Source organism: Naegleria gruberi, assembly GCF_000004985.1.
Source record: "Naegleria gruberi genomic scaffold NAEGRscaffold_67, whole genome shotgun sequence".
NCBI classification, from domain to species: Eukaryota; Heterolobosea; class Eutetramitea; order Acrasida; family Naegleriidae; genus Naegleria; species Naegleria gruberi.
In genome coordinates, this window is record NW_003163260.1 from 229,141 (window position 1) to 246,162 (window position 17,022).

Here is a 17,022-nt window from a genome sequence, read left to right on the forward strand (position 1 = left end):
AATGCGAGCGGCAAAAGAATTTTATTGATACTAATCGAGAGAGGTAATATAATTCGATTTCAAAAAAAAACGAATCATTCAGAGAGATGCATCAACAACATAACAGCATCCAAGAGAAGGACAAGTTAACAAGCGATCTTTGTAGGTCTTCCTTGTTGCGAATTATTCCCAAAGAATGTTTTCAACCGAGTGCTTTGATTTACTATTCTGATTTCACACTCTCACTCGTTTTGTATCATTTGTTGTTTTATGCATGTTATAAATTGATGAAGGAGGGTTATATTTATCAGGCAGTGGTATTGGCATTCATTACATCCTTCATATTTTACAGGGTCATGTTGTTCATTCATGAATCTGTTCATCAATCTCAAAATTTGCCCAATTTTGTAAAGTATTACAACCTTGTGAATGGATTCCCTAACAAGGTTCCTCTCTATTGCTACAAACCACATCTGACACATCATGATCCAAAAGTCTATGGTCAAGCTAACGATCCAGAATATCAGAGCATCAGTAGTGGTTCAATATGGTTTCATTACCTATTGGTTCCAGTGATTTTTCAATTTCCTGTTGCAGTATTTACATGTTTACGTTTTAATCTAGTTCCATTCCTTCTACCATTCATTGGAAGTAAGGGAAGAGAGTTCATTTGGAGATATGCATCCACATTGGCCATGAATCCATTCTTTGACAGAGGTCTCCCAACTGAACAAGATAAGAAGGAGTGGTATGTGCAAGACTTTGGATGTGCATGTGCAACAACTTGTCAATTTATTGCTATTTACTTTGGATTTATTGAAGATGGTTTGAGTTTTATGAGAACAACTCTTATCATTGTTTACTTTTTGCTTGTTGTGAACATGTACAGAGCAATGGCTGCTCACAGATACTTTGCTGAACCACATCAACCACCACTCTCTAGAAAACAAATGATTTTGGATTCGGTCAACTATGCAAGTGATTCTTGGATTTGTTTCTTTTGGTTTCCTGTTGGAACACTTTATCATGGCTTACATCATGTATTTCCCACAATTCCATATCATCACCTTGCAAGAGTTCACTCAATTTTGGTTGAACATTTGAGAAGGAATGATCCTTCCCATCCCTATTTATGTACTGTGATTGAAAGTTATTGGGAAAATGTGAGAGCTCAAATCAACTTGAAATTGTAAACATAGTTTCATAGTATTAAAAGTATCATTATTACTTGATTGAAATTTAATCTTACAGAGGAAAGGTGAGAGTTAATTAGACTAGAAAGCAATTTATTTCTTGGCAATCTTTTTAGTCTTACATTTCAATTTCTTCAGTGAAGCCTTCAACTTGACAATTTTGGCTCTGAGCTTCTTAATATTCTTCAAAGCATTCTTTTTAGCAGCAGCATTACTAGTGGTGGCTGTCTTCTTGAGTTTCTTCACAGCAAGAATAGTCTTTCTGAGTGATCTTCTGAGTTTGGCACATTTCGAAGCCTTCTTTGACTTTTTAGCCTTCTTCTTACTTGTCTTCTTGGTAGAAGAATTCTTCTTCTTTGGAGTTGTTTTCTTCTTTGATGATTTCTTAGCAGAAGAATTGGTCTTCTTACCAGATTTCTTACCAGATTTCTTGGTTGTGCTACTTGTTGATTTCTTGCTGCTTGATTTCTTACTAGAAGAAGATTTTCTGGCTGTTGCTGTTGTTTGGACAGATTGAGTTTCAGCTTGTTGTGCAGCTGCGAAAGAAACGCACAATAACAATGATAATAATAACAATGAAAGAATTAACCACTTGCCACTACTATTCATTTTGTTGTTGTATTTTTTTGATGGATGTTTGGACACGGGAAGGAAGAAGCTGTCACTGATGGAACAAATGATTGGACAAATGAACTTGCAAGAGTTCCTTTAAAGTGGTGTGAGTGCAATTTTGGTAATTTCTCAAAGTGAGATAATTTGCAAGATTTTTTAAACAAATCAATTTGATCAACAAAATTAATTAATGGAAAATATTGAGACAATTAAATTGATTTAATGTTTTTCAATTATGTACATTTTAATTGGCCTTCTTGGCAACCTTCTTAGCAGCAACCTTCTTGGCAGACTTTTTAGCTTTCTTGGCCTTCTTGAGCTTCTTCAAAGCATTCTTGCAAGCGTTTCTCTTGGTCAAGTTCTTGGCCTTCTTGGCACATCTTCTCAACTTTCTGAGTTTTCTGAGTTTCTTCAATGCTTTCTTACAGGCATTTCTCTTCTTCAAGGATTTAGCCTTCTTTGCGCATCTCTTCAACTTTCTGAGCTTTCTAATTCTCTTCAATGCCTTCTTACAAGCCTTCTTCTTCTTCAAATTCTTTGATTTCTTGGCACATCTTCTCAATTTTCTGAGCTTTCTGAGTTTCTTCAATGCCTTCTTGCAAGCCTTTCTCTTCTTCAAATTCTTTGATTTCTTGGCACATCTTCTCAATTTTCTGAGTTTTCTGACTCTTTTCAAAGCCCTCTTGCATGCCTTTCTCTTCTTCAAAGATTTAGCCTTCTTGGCACATCTCTTCAACTTTCTAACTCTCTTAGCCTTCTTTGATTTCTTGGCAGACTTCTTTGACTTTTTACATTTCTTCTTTAATTTGAGTTTCAATTTGCGAACCTTTGATCTGAGTTTCTTGACTCTCTTGGCAAGTTTAGCACATTTCTTTGATTTCTTAGCCTTCTTCCAAGTCTTCTTTGGCTTTGTAGCCTTCTTGTTGGTAGTTGAAGTCTTCTTTACAATTGATGATGATTTGACGGCTTGAGTTTCGGCTTGTTCAGCAGATGCGAAAGAAACGCAACATGCCAACAATGCGAGCAACAACAAGGAGAGAATAACCCACTTGCCACTATTCATTTTGTATGTTTTTTTTTGGATGATGAATGAGAACTTTCTAGTAGAGAGAAATAGCACTCGTGTCATGCAGATTCGTTAATTGTACTACGATTTTTGAAGTGAAATGACAAGTTGACTCGATTGATTTCCCGCCAAACGAACTACTCTTTTACAACGTTCGTATATGGAAGGCAGCTTCAATTTGGTATCATCGTTGGATAATACAAAATTATCAATGAATGTTAATTTTTATTATCATGGTTACAATTACAATGTATGAAATATTAAAGAGTTTTACAGTTTGTTCAGTCAATAAGTCCAATTACTCCATTCACTACAAGCGACAATTCTCATCTTTGCATCTCTTATTAAACTGTATTGTAAAGTATTAACAATATTAAGCCACATTTATAAATCCCTTATTTGGTCAATATTCCGAATCATCAAAATAAAACCCTCAACAAATGCACATTAAACAATCGTGAGAGTGCGCACTCAAGCCACTGAGCTGAAATTAACCAACACTTCTCAAGCGCAACCTTTATTTTCACATTTGTGCGTACTCACAAATCCTATTCATCTCATCTATTAAGCAAGGCTGTAAAATGCCATGAACTTTCAGTAGACAAAAACTCTCAAACAAATATTGAAAAAAACAAGCCGATTTGAAAACTAGCAAAATGAATACTACTATCGAAACATCATTTATTAATGTTGCTGCTGCTTCTTCTTCTTCAACACCTTCATCATCTTGGAAGGAAATCTTGATGAATGCTTATAAGAATGGACAAACTAATGTTACCGATCAAATAAGTTATGCTCTTAATTGCTTAATTAAGCAACTTCATAAGATTTTAACCGTCACTCATCAAAAGAAAGGTCCTTTATTTAATAAGATGTTGGTTTCTTCTTTCACTGCACAAAATTTGATTGATTGCATTTGTAAAGTCTTGTTGGAAACTTCCACAAGTGACAAGTTGGCAGATTACATTGGTCAATTGATGGTTCAATTGAATATGATTGAATTTGATTGTCAAAATAAGAATTCCACTAGATTATCTGATGATAGAAAGAGATTGGTTCGTTTCTTACATCCATACATGCCAAGATTGGTTATCATTGGAGGTGGACATTCTGGAGTATTGACAGCTTGTCAGTTAAATGATTATTTCTCTATTGTTTTGATTGACAAGAATCCACATTGCACTTTAAAGCCGGCATTTCCAGTAATTCTAGAGAAAGTTGATCATGTTAACAAGATTTCTATCAATTACTCTGAAATTCTCCCTTCAAATGTCACTTTCATTCATGGGTTGACCAAAATAGTGAGACAGGATGGTGTCTTTATTGAAATTGCTGGAAAAGAGCCACAAATCAAGCACATGTTGACAAATGAATATTCAGATTCCAACACAGATGTAAGAAATTGTAAATTCCTTTCCTTTGATTATTTGGTCATCGCCACAGGTTGCAATGGTTGGAAAAATGTTCCACAAATGGAAAATCCTCAAAAGGAAAACAAGATTTTATATGTTGATGGTTATAACATGGACATGGTCGAGTTGTCAGTCACTGCCATTAATCAATCCAATCATGATATTGTTGTAATTGGAGGTGGAAGTGTCGGATGTGAATATTTTGGATCACTAGCTCAAACTTTCCCAAATAGGAATTGTTATTTAATTCAAAGATCTGACATGTTAATGAAACCATCCAAAGATGCTCACAAGGCAGCAACTGATACATTTGCCAAGATGAAGAATGCAAATGTCAAATTTAATTGTCAAGTTGATCGTCAAGAAGATTCGAATATTCTTGTTGTAAAGTCATTGGAAAGTGGAGAAGAAACAAGAATCAAGTGTTGTGTTTGCTTCCTTGCCTCAGGTATCTCACCAAACACTAAAATGATGAATGAATACTTTGGAGAAAGCATGGACGAAAATAATTATCTGAAAGTGAATCCTTCCTTCCAATTATGGAAATCTAATTCTGAGTATTTTAACAATATTTTCGTTTTGGGAGATGCCAATAATGCTGATACTGAAAAACTAATTCAAAATGCAGATATTCATGCTGAGAAATTTGTTGAAATTGCCAAATCTATTCTAAAGGTTTCGTCTCCCAACTCAAATGAAGGTATTTTAGCAACGTATGATAATGCTCCTCGTGTGATGGCTGTTTCACTTGGTCCTAAAACTGGTTTCTTAATGAAAGATAACAAGATCATGTTCAAATCTGGCGTTGTAAACAAATTGAAATCTGCCATTCAAAATTCAACTCTAAAAACCTACAAAAAATTTCAATAAATAAATTTAATAAAATCAATTATTTGAATTCCTCTTCAAGTTTTCTGTTTGAATTTCTTGTAATTTTTACCGAAAGTTGACTGTTTAGTTTAGTTTATTGATTTGAGACATGAATTCATGATCTTTCTTCATTGATTTGGTTAAAAATTGAATAATCTTTGAATTTTTCCTTGCCAATCTCAACACAAATTCCTTGTCATCCCTTAATGACTTGTCAATATGTTGAAAAACATTGACATTTTGACTGACAGCTTCAAATACAATCTCCTTATCCTTCTTAAACTCTGGATTAATATATTTGATTATAAATCCATCATATTTAGCAGTTAGTAATATCAAATCTCTATCATCCTTAATAAATCTCGCTATATAAAATGTACTCGTGGAAGATCTTTCAGGAATTTCCAATATTTCAACAAGAAATTCCCTATCCTTAATTAATTCTTCAAGTGCATATTCAAGTGCAAATCCCTTACTTTTCCTGACAACCTCCAAAACAAACTTCTTATCTAGTTTCAATTCTCTGCTAGCATATTGAAAGGCACTTCCTTGTTCATTTCTCATTATGGCCTTCATTATAATTTCTCTGTCGTTTTTTATTTCCTCGCCTGCACTTCCTATAAATGACCAACAATGTGAAATTGCCAACTCTACAATTTCTCTATCATTCCTTAATGATTCATGAACGAATTTAAGAGCATGACCACTTGATTTGGCTGCTGCCATTACTATTTCTCTATCACTCTTAAATCTATCATTTGCATATCCTAAACTTCCACCATCTTGTTTGACAGCTGCCATTACTATTTCTCTGTCATCTTTCAATCTATCAGAAGCAATACTAAGCATAGAACCAACTCCCTTAACAGATCTCAACACAACTTCTCTATCATTTCTAATAACTTCATTAGAATTATTATAAATAAATCCAGGACTAATTCCAACTATTTGAAATATAAAATTTGAATCAAATTTCAATTCCTTTCCCAATTGGGCACCAATTTCGAATGCATTTTGGCGGTAATATGCTAATGAATATTTAAATCCCAATGAACTGATGGAAACATTGCTGAATGGATTATGACATGAATTGTGTTCATTCATAAATTTGAGAATTGTAAACCAATCTCGTCTTGTATCGAGAAATTTAATGGTTTCCTTTAAATGTTCGGAGCCTCCGGAGATGATCGGATCTATGATTGTTTGGTATTTTAAATAATGAGGAATATCTCTGATTTTAGTGGAGAGTAAATTGGATTGAAATGATTGATCTAAGAGAAGTAATACTTGTAAAGGTGGTGTTTGTTGTGCTTGCATTTTTTGAATTTTCTTTTGTTGACCAATGAACTTGGAACTTGTAAACAATTCTAATTGCAATTTGAAAAGTGCATCCAATAACAATCAATAATCTTTATTGTAAAGTTAGTATTAAAGATAATTAAATACACACATAAAATAAATACAAAATGCAGATGAACTTGACACTCCAGAAGCCTTCAAAAAAAAAATGTTACCCACCTACTCATCGGAACGTCCCAATCAGCATTTACGTGGACGAGGAAATAATGTAACATCTCCATCACCTTCATCTTCGTCATCTTCGTCATCATCACCATTGGAAAATAATTTATCTTCTGCATCATCATCAAATTTTGGCGCCAGAAAGTCCAAATGTTCAGGCAAGAAAATAGGCTGTTTAATAATAGGCTTGTTATTGCTCATCATTGCCTTGTATTGGTTGTTTAGTGTTGTGAGTGAGAATGTAATTATTGTTACGGATGATGATGCTGATAATGCTGTTGCAACAAATTTTAGGAATATTGCAGAATTGGATGGAAATGAAAATACTAATATTAAATCAGCATCGGAGAAGGATACTAAAACAAGCCTTAAAAAAGATAAGAAAGAGGAAGGTGATGAAAAGAAGGAGGAAATTGTACCACCACCTCCAATTGTTAAACGTAAGAAGAACAAACAAGAGAAACAACAAGATTTAATATTTGAAGAAATTGCTAAATTATTAACTAATCCAGATCAAACAAGCGAAGGATCCTATGGATGGTATAGAAAACAATTAGATACTAATAATAGATTAGGTAATACTTTATTTGATGATCCTATAATGACTAAATTAGGATTTCAAGATACTCTTACCACTAGTGAATTATTATTTTACTATTTTAGAACATTTAATACGACACAGGAATGTAGACAACAACATACATGTAAAATTTATGCAGATAGAACTGCAGGTGAATTTTTGGAAGAGGGAACTCAATTGGATGCTGTTGTGCAACATTGTCAATATAAGGAACCTTACTTTTTAAATTCACATGAACAAGAATCCAAGAATTTGAATGTTTTTCATTCACTCATTACAAAATCAGATGATAATTTAAAGAATATTGACAAATTAGAAGTATCTAATGTTTTAGCACATTCTAATCATATGGATTATTTATATGGAGAACAAATGTGGAGAGGAATGAGAAGATTATCAATTATCATGTGTAGTGAAGCTCGTGTTCATGATCTTGTTGGTCCAATAACACAAAAGAAGAATGATTACAAATCAATGCAAAGATTTTCAGATTCTACAGCTGACATTTCAATTTGTTTCCTTTCAACATGTTCTGTTTGGGTTAATTATCATTATTGGCAATTATCTTTATCCAAATCAAATGAATTTGGAACTAAACCATTCAAAAACAATAAGGGAATTTGTGCTTTTATTTCAAATTGTGATCAAGCTGGTTGCACTGATTTAAAACAAAGATTTGAACTCTTGAATACACTCTCAAAATACATTCCAGTGAGACAATATGGTAAATGTGGAAAGAATGCACAAGAAGGACCAGGTGGTAAAACATTTGAAATTGAAAATAATTGTCGATTCTATTATGCAGCTGAAAATTCAATTGCCAAAGATTATGTTACTGAGAAATTCTTTGAAGGAGTAAGAGCTCTTCAAAATGGTGCCAGAGTAATTACATTATATAGAGGTGCTCCAAATTTGAGACAAGATTGGGGATTTCCAAAGTCTCTCTACTTGGATCATAATGATTTTGAATCTGTGGATGCATTGGGTCAATACATGAAGAAATTGAATGATGATGACAATGCCTTTGAACGATGGTTCAACAAGATGACAATGCAAGAAAGAAAGAAGGTTGATAAGGTTTTAGATGGTTTCGAACATAGACTTGGAACTAATATTCCATGCAGAATTTGTGCCATTGTTGGTGAAATGAAATTAGCACGTTATTTATTATTTAAAATTGGATTGAAAACAACAACAGCAAAGGTCAATTGGTATGAATGGCAACAATTCAAAGCAGATAAGTTTGAAAATCTCTCCAAGGACAGACTTGCAATATTGGATCATATTTATGTGATGGCCTTTAATATTTTCCAAACTGAAAATAATAAGGCAAATAGATTTAATCTTGCTTGGGATTTTAATAAGTAAATTAATATATTGATATTTACATTTATTAAATATATTAAAATACTATTTTACTATTAATATTGAATATTAATAGAAAGTATGTTGTTTTAAATGAATATAATAGGAAATTTAAACAGTAAATTGTTCATGATATTTCTTATCTAATTCTTTCAATTCTTCCACAACTTTGGCCTTTAATTCTTCTTGTTCTTCTGTTAATTGTTTCTTGTTATTTAAAATAACAAGTGTCTTTCTCAATTCCAATATTTCATTTTTCATTCTGAATATTCATATTCATTATTCATAATAATATCAGAATTGTAACAAAAAAAACAAATTGATTAATAATAAAATATCACACATTTGTACATACTGAGATGTTATTGGATTTTGTAAAATTTCCTCTGCTTTTTTAATTCTTGCATTTTCATAGGCGCGTGAAAATTGATTTGCAGCACTAATTACATTCAAAGCCTTGTTCCATCTCTTAATTGCTTGTTTCTTTTCATATTTAAATGTTTTATAGGTTAATTCATCTATTTTAGCAATTGCTAAATGATTATTTAATTTTAATTGATTATTACTGTTATTAGTATTATTAGTATTATTATTATTGGATAATTCATTTAATTTTAAACCATTAATATATTCATTATATTCTTGTATTCTTAATTTGGATAATTCACTTTCCAAAACATGTAATTGTCCGATCAATTTCTTTTTTACAAATCAACAATAAACATTAAATATACTATACTATTTAAAATATATACCTTAATTTCAATTTTATAAGAATCATCAATAATAACTCTAGTATTATATCTCTTTTCAAGTAATTCCTTTTTAATTTGATCAATTTGTAAAACTTTGCTTTGAATTTCCTTCTTTTTGGAAAGGCTTTGTTTGGTGGAAAGAATTGATGTTGTTGTTGTTGGAGATGTTGGTGATGATCCGAAATCTAAGAGTGGTACTTCATGAAGAGTTGATGACATTTTTTTTTAAAATCTATTTTTGAGCACTGACAGTTTTTTTCAATCAGGTCCATTTATGGAAATAATACAGAAAAAGTGATAAAATGGTTATTATCATTTGAATTTATTTCAATAATTAAATATTTAATGTGAAAATTAAAACAATAATGTTTACTCATCCAATTAGAGAAGGTATTCCAATATTTGTTTGTAAAATAGTATCAAGTTACAACAAGATTATTTTAAAATTATTAAAATTCATTCATTGTAATCATTTTAATATAGCTTTCAAAATTAAGGTGAATTTGATATTATCCTGAAAGTTTTCGCGTCGAATTTGTTCATACAGAAAAGGAAAGTGGTGCTTCTCATGAGAACAATTTTCCATCTATTCTGTAAATTTACAATAATAACTGTAAAGAATCAATTATTTTATAATAATCATGGATGCATATATATTTGTATTCCAATTATTACTTTATCCTTTATCACACACTAGTTTCGAATAACATTTTACTACTCCGCATTCAATCATTTCCAATATAAAAATCTTTAGAGATTCCTTCTAGGTTGATTACTTGTGTTTTTTTTGAAGGTTACCTTCAACTTGTTTCACTGTAGTTAATTGTTCATCATGATTTAACACTCAATAAGTTTACAATAAATTTGTGATCAATCAGATTGAATACAACCATCCTCACAAATCAATCAATGTTGAAGTTCATTGTAAAAATTTACAGTTGTCCACAAGTACCCACTCACCATCCAATCCATTCACTCCACTCCACATTTTACAATTATTTTGACAATCTTTGAGTTCATCAAAACGAAGGTGTGGACAATGAGAGATTGGCTAATATTTCCTTTCATGATAAACAACCAATAGTCAATCCATAGTCATACAAGAAGGTAACGCCATATATCAAATCATGGCGCTGAATCATCATGCATGATTTGTATCATCTTCACCAACTTCTGTCCAACGGAACTTTGCATTTCTCATTATAGATTGTTGTGTTGAATCTAATTCCGAAGTCGTCAAAGATTACAATGGAAAGTACTGTAAATGCAAAGTGAAGGAGGGAACTATCAAATTAGCCTTCTTCCATTGTATGTAACAACATCTTCAAGAAGAAATTGATAGTACTGCTGTAGTACATCAGACGAAACTTTGGAAGTGCCCCATACGAATCTCTTTCCAAGTTCAAAAGCCTAATGATTGCTTTAATCGCTGCAACCCAACAAAGGTACTCAAAATTTTCACAACATGTCAAACTTATTGTTACGTCACCTTCGAACGACATTTTGATGTAACACAAATTCACAAAGGCTATAAAATCGCCCTCTGAGTTATCATTCCCTGATCAAATCAACAACAAAAAAAATCAACTAAAACAACAAAATGCCAGCCATTAACGCTCACCTCCGTTCTGCTCACGGTAAATTCTTGTGTATCGAACCATCCGGACAAGTTGTTGCCAACAGAGATGCCAATGGTCCATGGGAAACTTTAACTTTGATTCCATATGGTGGTAACTATGTTTTCAGATCTGCTCACGGAAAGTATGTCTGTGCTGAACCATCTGGTTTGGTCATTGCTAACAGAGATGCTATTGGACCATGGGAACAATTTTCATTGGTTCAATCTGGATCACATGTTGCATTCAGATCTGCTCATGGTAAATTGGTTTGTGCTGAACCAAGTGGTTTGGTTGTTGCTAATAGAGATGCTGTTGGTCCATGGGAACAATTCCACTTCTCATTGGCTCCAAATCAAACTATTGCTTTGAGACATGCTCATGGTCAATTGTTGTGTGCTGAATCTAATCACTCTGTTGTTGGTAATAGAAGTGCTGTTGGTCCTTGGGAAAACTTCCATGTTGAACATCATAGTGGTAAGAATGCTTTCAGATCTGCTCATGGTAAATTGATGTGTGCTGAACCAAGTGGTTTGTTGGTTGCTAACAGAGATGCTGTTGGTCCATGGGAACAATTCACTGTTGAATTGCACGGAAATGGTAATATTGCATTGAAGTCTGCTCACAATACCTACGTTTGTGTTGAACCAAGTGGTCAAATTGTTGTCAATAGAAGCGCTGTTGGTGCTTGGGAACAATTGTCTTTCAATCCACACTTTTAAATTGAATCATTAAATGATAATGATATTCAATAACACTGATATTAATAATAAAAATTATTATCCAACAGTGATGAATGTACTTTAAAACACAACATGATTGTTTTATTTTGTTAAAAGTTGGACTTTGACTATTGTATGTTATTCTATTACCAACCATGAAGGCTTTGTGGACTATCAACAACAAGGCTTTAATAATGTAAGTTTAAATATCCTTAATGAGACACATCCTTATGAAGAATCTTCAATACGCATCCATAATTAGTTCTCCGTAAAGAACGCTGCATCGTCTCTATTAAGGCAATCTTCACAAAACACTGTAATTGCGCAAACATCACATTAATGTACAAACAGAGCCTCACTCACTCATCATCTTCACAACAAACAAACAAAAAAACAACACCAACCACTGACTGGTATGAAATTAACTCATTCTCAACAACACTGTAACAAACCACTCACTTCAATATTGCTATTTTCATGTATCTTAATAATAGGCTATTCTACACTACTATTTATTAAACATCATCACGGAAATGGACAGAATGAGAAGAAACTAGTAGGCTTGGAAAATGTTCATGATGAAGTTGTGTGGACGGGAAGAGATGAAGACTTTGAAAAAAGCCTAACAAAATCAGCCTACAAGAAAATGTTTACTTTACAAGATTTATTATCACTTTCTAAAATTTACATTTATGAAGATTTTCCAAATTTTAATATAAAATTATTTGAAAATGATGGAATTCAAATTTCTAAAAATGAAATTTTTAAATATAAAAATTTGGATTCAATTTCACAAAATATTGTTGCAAATATTAAAAATTTAATTATTGGAAAGGAAATTAAATTAAAAATAACTCCATTTGGAAATAATATAAATAGTAAATTTTATTCAACAAGTGAACAAGTACTTGAACCCTATTTACATTATAGATTATTAACACATCCAAATAGAGTAGCAAATATACAAGATGCAGATTTAGCATTTATTCCATTTTATTCACATTTATTAAAATTTGCTACTAAAAATGGAAATATAATTCCATTAAATACAATTATTCAATATACAAATTCACTTTTACCTAAAACTACAAACACAAATATTCCACATTTAATTGCTTATTCTGATTTGGGATATAATACAAAAGAAGCCTTGAGAGAAATGTTTAAATTTGCACCAAATAATTTTTATTTTGTTTGTTATGAAGAAGATCAATCTAGTAGTGGATATTACCTTCCTAAAAAGGCACCTTCAAGAGTAATTACAGTTCCATATATGTCAATTATTCATAAATCGAAATTTGAAAATTTTTATGAAAATTTCAAAATAATGAAAAATAGAACTTTTTTTACATGTCATGTCGGTAATTTAAATAGATGGCCAATTCAATACATGTCAAAATATTTATCAACACCATTTTATACATCACTTTCCAATGAACAAGCTTCCAATTTAGGAAATTTAATTGAATTTTATTCTAATTGTAAATTCTCAATTCATATTTCAAGTTTAGATGGAGAGATGAGGATTTCCCGCCATTTTTATACATCACTTACAACTGGTACCATTCCTATTTTATTTAATTCTAATGAAATGAGTTATTCAAGCCTTTTTAGGGGTGCACTCGATTTGGAAATGATGGCTATTATTATACCAAATTCAATTCATCAAATTAGAGATGAAAAGGAACAATCATGGGCAATTATTAATTATTTAAAAAGTATTCCATTAAATGTTTTTGAAAAAAAGAGAAGATTTATTTATGATCATTTACAATATTTACAATATTCAATGGAAAATGATCAACAAGATGCAATTTCATTAATTATTGGAAGTGTTGTTAAATTAAATTCAATATTAATTTGAAAAATAAAAATGAATAACAATTAAATATTATTTGTTTAAAATGAAAAAAGGAAAATTTCTTTGGTGAAATAGTTATATTAATAATTCAAATAAATTTAAAATTAATTTTCAGTCTGTTCTCTTCTAAATTCTTTATTTGATTGAATTAATTTGTTGAGCTGAATTTTCTCTGATATTCCAAAAGCTGTTGATTCCAACAACTAAGGGAGGTAGCAAGAGTGTTCACAAGCTAAAGACCACACTCTTTCTTTTAAAATATTTTGTTTTCGGTTCTTTCTTGGATGCTTCTAAAACATCGAGTGGTAAAATTTAAGTTCCTATTTTCACTAACAATTGGAATAAGGTTGAACATTATTCTTATCAGGTACTTCAAATTCAATTTATTTCTTCAGATACCACTAATCTTGTAAGAGGAAATGCAATGAAGTAACATTGGGATGACGATTATAGCAATTAAGATAATTCAAACCCTGATTGTTACACTGTAATAAAATCCTTTTCCAAAAATAATATCATTTCTCGAATTCTTTCAAAATGATTCATTGTAACAATGGATTTTGTTGGCAAAATTGCAAAACAAGATATGAGCTTTCTTTTTGGAATATCTTAAAATTGAATTTACTCTAATAGTTTACTAATATATTTGGAGTTTAGTTTGATTTGTTTAATCCTACACTATAATCTTGTAATTGATATTGTAATTTCTAATAAAATATCCATTATATATGCGACACCATCGCAAACATCCGTTCTTGTAATGGAAATAGGACGTTCTTTGGTCGTTCATTTTCTAATTATGCGCATGCATGTATTCTTTAATTCAACAACATTAAAAAATGGTCAATAAATCAATGCTACCCTCACTACCACCATCATTAACAACTACCACCACTCCAACATCATCATCCTCATCCTCATCCTCCATAACAGCCTCATTAGTGTCACAACATTTTAGACCATTCAATAATATTAATAATCAATATGGAAATGAATGTTTATTATCACTTCCTACTTTACAATTACCATCATCATTTCATTCACAACAACAACAACACCACTCATCATCATTATATGATAATAGTAATACAATAATAGAACAACAACAACAACATTCATATCAACCTTATGATAGTTTTAATTTTACTACTACCAATAATACCAATAATAATAGTACTACAAATGGTGATACATTTTCATCATCAATTAATGCTCAAATATTATTTAATAATAATAATAATTTGAATAATAATTTGAATAATAATAATAGTAATAATAATATTAAAATTGAGAATGATATAATTAGTAATAATAATAATGAAGATAATGTTGATAATAGTGCTATTAATAATGATAATAATGAATTCCATCCAATATCATGTAATAATTGTAGACGTGTACACAAATTTTGCGGTATGTATATAGTAATTAATATTTTTAAAATATTTTTTTTTTAAATAGATAGAAAATTACCATCATGTGAAAGATGTTCAACTAAAGGAATGACATGTGAATATAAAATACCTAAGAGAATGAGATATCATAGATCTGATAAATCTGAAAAGAAACAAAAAATTGTAAATAATATTTCTACTACTATTAATAATAATACTATAAATAATAATACTTCCAATTATATTAATAATAATATAAATAGTAATACTAATTTATTAAATAATAATAATAATAATTTAAATAATAATAATTTATCTAATTTAAATAATAATAATTTAAATAATAATTTAAATATAAATTTAAATAAAAAATTAATAATACCAAATAAATTAAGTAAAAAACAAGTATTAGATTATTATTATTCATTACATAAAGATGAAATATTTGATAAAAATTATTTTGAACAATTACTTTTAAAAAAATCCAAAGATGTAACATGTTTATTTTATTCAATGAAATTACTTGTTGAACAAAGGCTAGGAATATCATGTGATAAATCATTACAAAAATGTAAAGAATATCTATCTAAATATTTTGATCAAGTGTCAAATTTTTATATAGCCTACACTTATTTATGTTTATGTGGATATGAATTTGGAAATGGAAAGAGAAATTTACAAAAATTTTATTTTCATGCCTCCAAGTCATATTTTCATGATAAAGATTTAAATGAATTAAATTCACATGAAAAAATACTTCATCAAAAATTATTTATATTTGAAATTTTAATTTCAGATTCTGAATTTGGATTAAGTTTAATTTCTAAAAATTATCCAAAATTATTTGAATTTGTAACAAATTATAAATTACCAAATGAAATTGCATCTACTTTAGAACAAGAAGTAAATTCAACAAATTGTTTTGAAAAATTAAAAATTATTGAAATTGTACATTCATATATGGTAAATTATTTAGATAATAAACCTAATAATAATAATAATAATAATTCTAATAATAGTAATAAATCTAATAATAATTCTAATAATAATTCTAATAATAAATCTAATAATAATAATAATGAAATTATATTATTTGAAGAATCTAAAATATATGAACAAGCCTTTAATAATATATTTTTAAATGGTATGAGAATTGCATTATTAACAAAAGCAGGATATGGTGATTATGAAATGGTTGAAGATGCAGCTCTAAATATAACTTATTTAACAGAACATGAATCTTTCCAAATTTGTCCTGTTTTTGTTGTTTCATATATAGCATTAGCTAGTAGAGTACATTATCATATTGTTAAAAGAATTGAACAAGGATTAAGAAGTAATCATTTAATTGGTTTATTAAATAATAATAATATTTTATTAAATTCAAATAATTTAAATGTATTATATCATTTATCTAATAATAATAATAATACTATAAATGGAAGTGGAAATGAAAATTTAATAAGAGGACCTGTTGATTATTATGAAATTATAGAAAAAGATTTAAATGCATTAAATACATTAAAAAAGAAATATAAATTACCAGTTGAACATTATCAATCTCTTATTGATGATTTACAACATTTATTAAATAGATATAAAAATAATTTATTAAATAATAATTTATTAAATAATAATAATAATTTATTATTAAATAGTAATTCAAGAATGGATACATATATTAGTTGTGATGATATTTTACAAATGTTATTATACAGTACTCCAAATACACCCAATTCAATAAATTAATTTAAAATATTAAAATATTTAATGAAGGCTTTTAGTATCTTTTGTTCACCTTTTTAAAGATAAATTTCTTAATTTGTCCGTTCTCATTATTATCCTTTTACTGCTGTGATGTATTAGTTGAGTTGTAGTAACAGTCACACACTACTGATGGATTGAAAAAAATGTTACCAACATTTAATTCCTCAAATCTTCACACTAGAAAGAGAGGAGATTTATCATCTTCATCGTCATCGTCATCTTCATCAAATCAACAACAACAACAACATTTTAAATCAAACAAGTCTAATTGTCTGAGTAAAATAGTTTATTTAATAATAGGCTTGTTAT

General features: G+C 29.7%; 9 protein-coding genes across 9 annotated transcripts; 6 read left to right on the top strand and 3 right to left on the bottom strand.

Annotated features, from left to right (window-relative positions):
* Positions 1–86: 86 nt before the first annotated feature.
* NAEGRDRAFT_74189 (uncharacterized protein) lies at positions 87–1,172 on the top strand (the record flags this gene model as incomplete). Its single annotated transcript, XM_002670791.1, has 1 exon — positions 87–1,172. One exon carries the CDS (start codon positions 87–89, stop codon positions 1,170–1,172), a length of 1,086 nt encoding a protein of 361 aa, XP_002670837.1.
* A 93-nt stretch (positions 1,173–1,265) lies between these two features.
* NAEGRDRAFT_59607 (uncharacterized protein) lies at positions 1,266–2,848 on the bottom strand (the record flags this gene model as incomplete). The annotated part of the gene is made up of 2 exons (XM_002670844.1): positions 2,211–2,848; positions 1,266–1,708 (listed from the first exon to the last, which is right to left on the bottom strand). The coding sequence occupies exons 1-2, from the start codon at positions 2,845–2,847 to the stop codon at positions 1,266–1,268; spliced, it is 1,080 nt and encodes a 359-aa protein (XP_002670890.1). The 5' UTR covers position 2,848.
* A 658-nt stretch (positions 2,849–3,506) lies between these two features.
* Positions 3,507–5,132, top strand: NAEGRDRAFT_53307 (uncharacterized protein; the record flags this gene model as incomplete). The annotated part of the gene is made up of 1 exon (XM_002670792.1): positions 3,507–5,132. One exon carries the CDS (start codon positions 3,507–3,509, stop codon positions 5,130–5,132), a length of 1,626 nt encoding a protein of 541 aa, XP_002670838.1.
* An 84-nt stretch (positions 5,133–5,216) lies between these two features.
* NAEGRDRAFT_74193 (uncharacterized protein) lies at positions 5,217–6,449 on the bottom strand (the record flags this gene model as incomplete). Its single annotated transcript, XM_002670845.1, has 1 exon — positions 5,217–6,449. One exon carries the CDS (start codon positions 6,447–6,449, stop codon positions 5,217–5,219), a length of 1,233 nt encoding a protein of 410 aa, XP_002670891.1.
* Positions 6,450–6,631: 182 nt separating this feature from the next.
* NAEGRDRAFT_81733 (uncharacterized protein) lies at positions 6,632–8,752 on the top strand. Its single transcript, XM_002670793.1, has one exon. It carries the CDS (start codon positions 6,640–6,642, stop codon positions 8,599–8,601), a length of 1,962 nt encoding a protein of 653 aa, XP_002670839.1. The 5' UTR covers positions 6,632–6,639; the 3' UTR covers positions 8,602–8,752.
* NAEGRDRAFT_74195 (uncharacterized protein) lies at positions 8,710–9,572 on the bottom strand (the record flags this gene model as incomplete). The annotated part of the gene is made up of 3 exons (XM_002670846.1): positions 8,710–8,860; positions 8,954–9,297; positions 9,354–9,572. 3 exons carry the CDS (start codon positions 9,570–9,572, stop codon positions 8,710–8,712), a joined length of 714 nt encoding a protein of 237 aa, XP_002670892.1.
* A 1,357-nt stretch (positions 9,573–10,929) lies between these two features.
* Positions 10,930–11,774, top strand: NAEGRDRAFT_56359 (uncharacterized protein). The gene has a single exon (XM_002670794.1). The coding sequence runs from the start codon at positions 10,954–10,956 to the stop codon at positions 11,689–11,691; it is 738 nt and encodes a 245-aa protein (XP_002670840.1). The 5' UTR covers positions 10,930–10,953; the 3' UTR covers positions 11,692–11,774.
* Positions 11,775–12,337: 563 nt separating this feature from the next.
* Positions 12,338–13,555, top strand: NAEGRDRAFT_74197 (uncharacterized protein; the record flags this gene model as incomplete). The annotated part of the gene is made up of 1 exon (XM_002670795.1): positions 12,338–13,555. The coding sequence occupies one exon, from the start codon at positions 12,338–12,340 to the stop codon at positions 13,553–13,555; it is 1,218 nt and encodes a 405-aa protein (XP_002670841.1).
* Positions 13,556–14,391: 836 nt separating this feature from the next.
* Positions 14,392–16,695, top strand: NAEGRDRAFT_74198 (uncharacterized protein; the record flags this gene model as incomplete). Its single annotated transcript, XM_002670796.1, has 3 exons — positions 14,392–14,965; positions 15,014–15,208; positions 16,046–16,695. The coding sequence occupies 3 exons, from the start codon at positions 14,392–14,394 to the stop codon at positions 16,693–16,695; spliced, it is 1,419 nt and encodes a 472-aa protein (XP_002670842.1).
* Between the last annotated feature and the right edge of the window lie 327 nt (positions 16,696–17,022).

Coding starts and splice junctions, on each gene's coding strand:
- NAEGRDRAFT_56359 (XM_002670794.1), top strand. CDS start 10,954: ATGCCAGCCATTAACGCTCACCTCCGTTCTGCTCACGGTAAATTCTTG.
- NAEGRDRAFT_81733 (XM_002670793.1), top strand. CDS start 6,640: ATGTTACCCACCTACTCATCGGAACGTCCCAATCAGCATTTACGTGGA.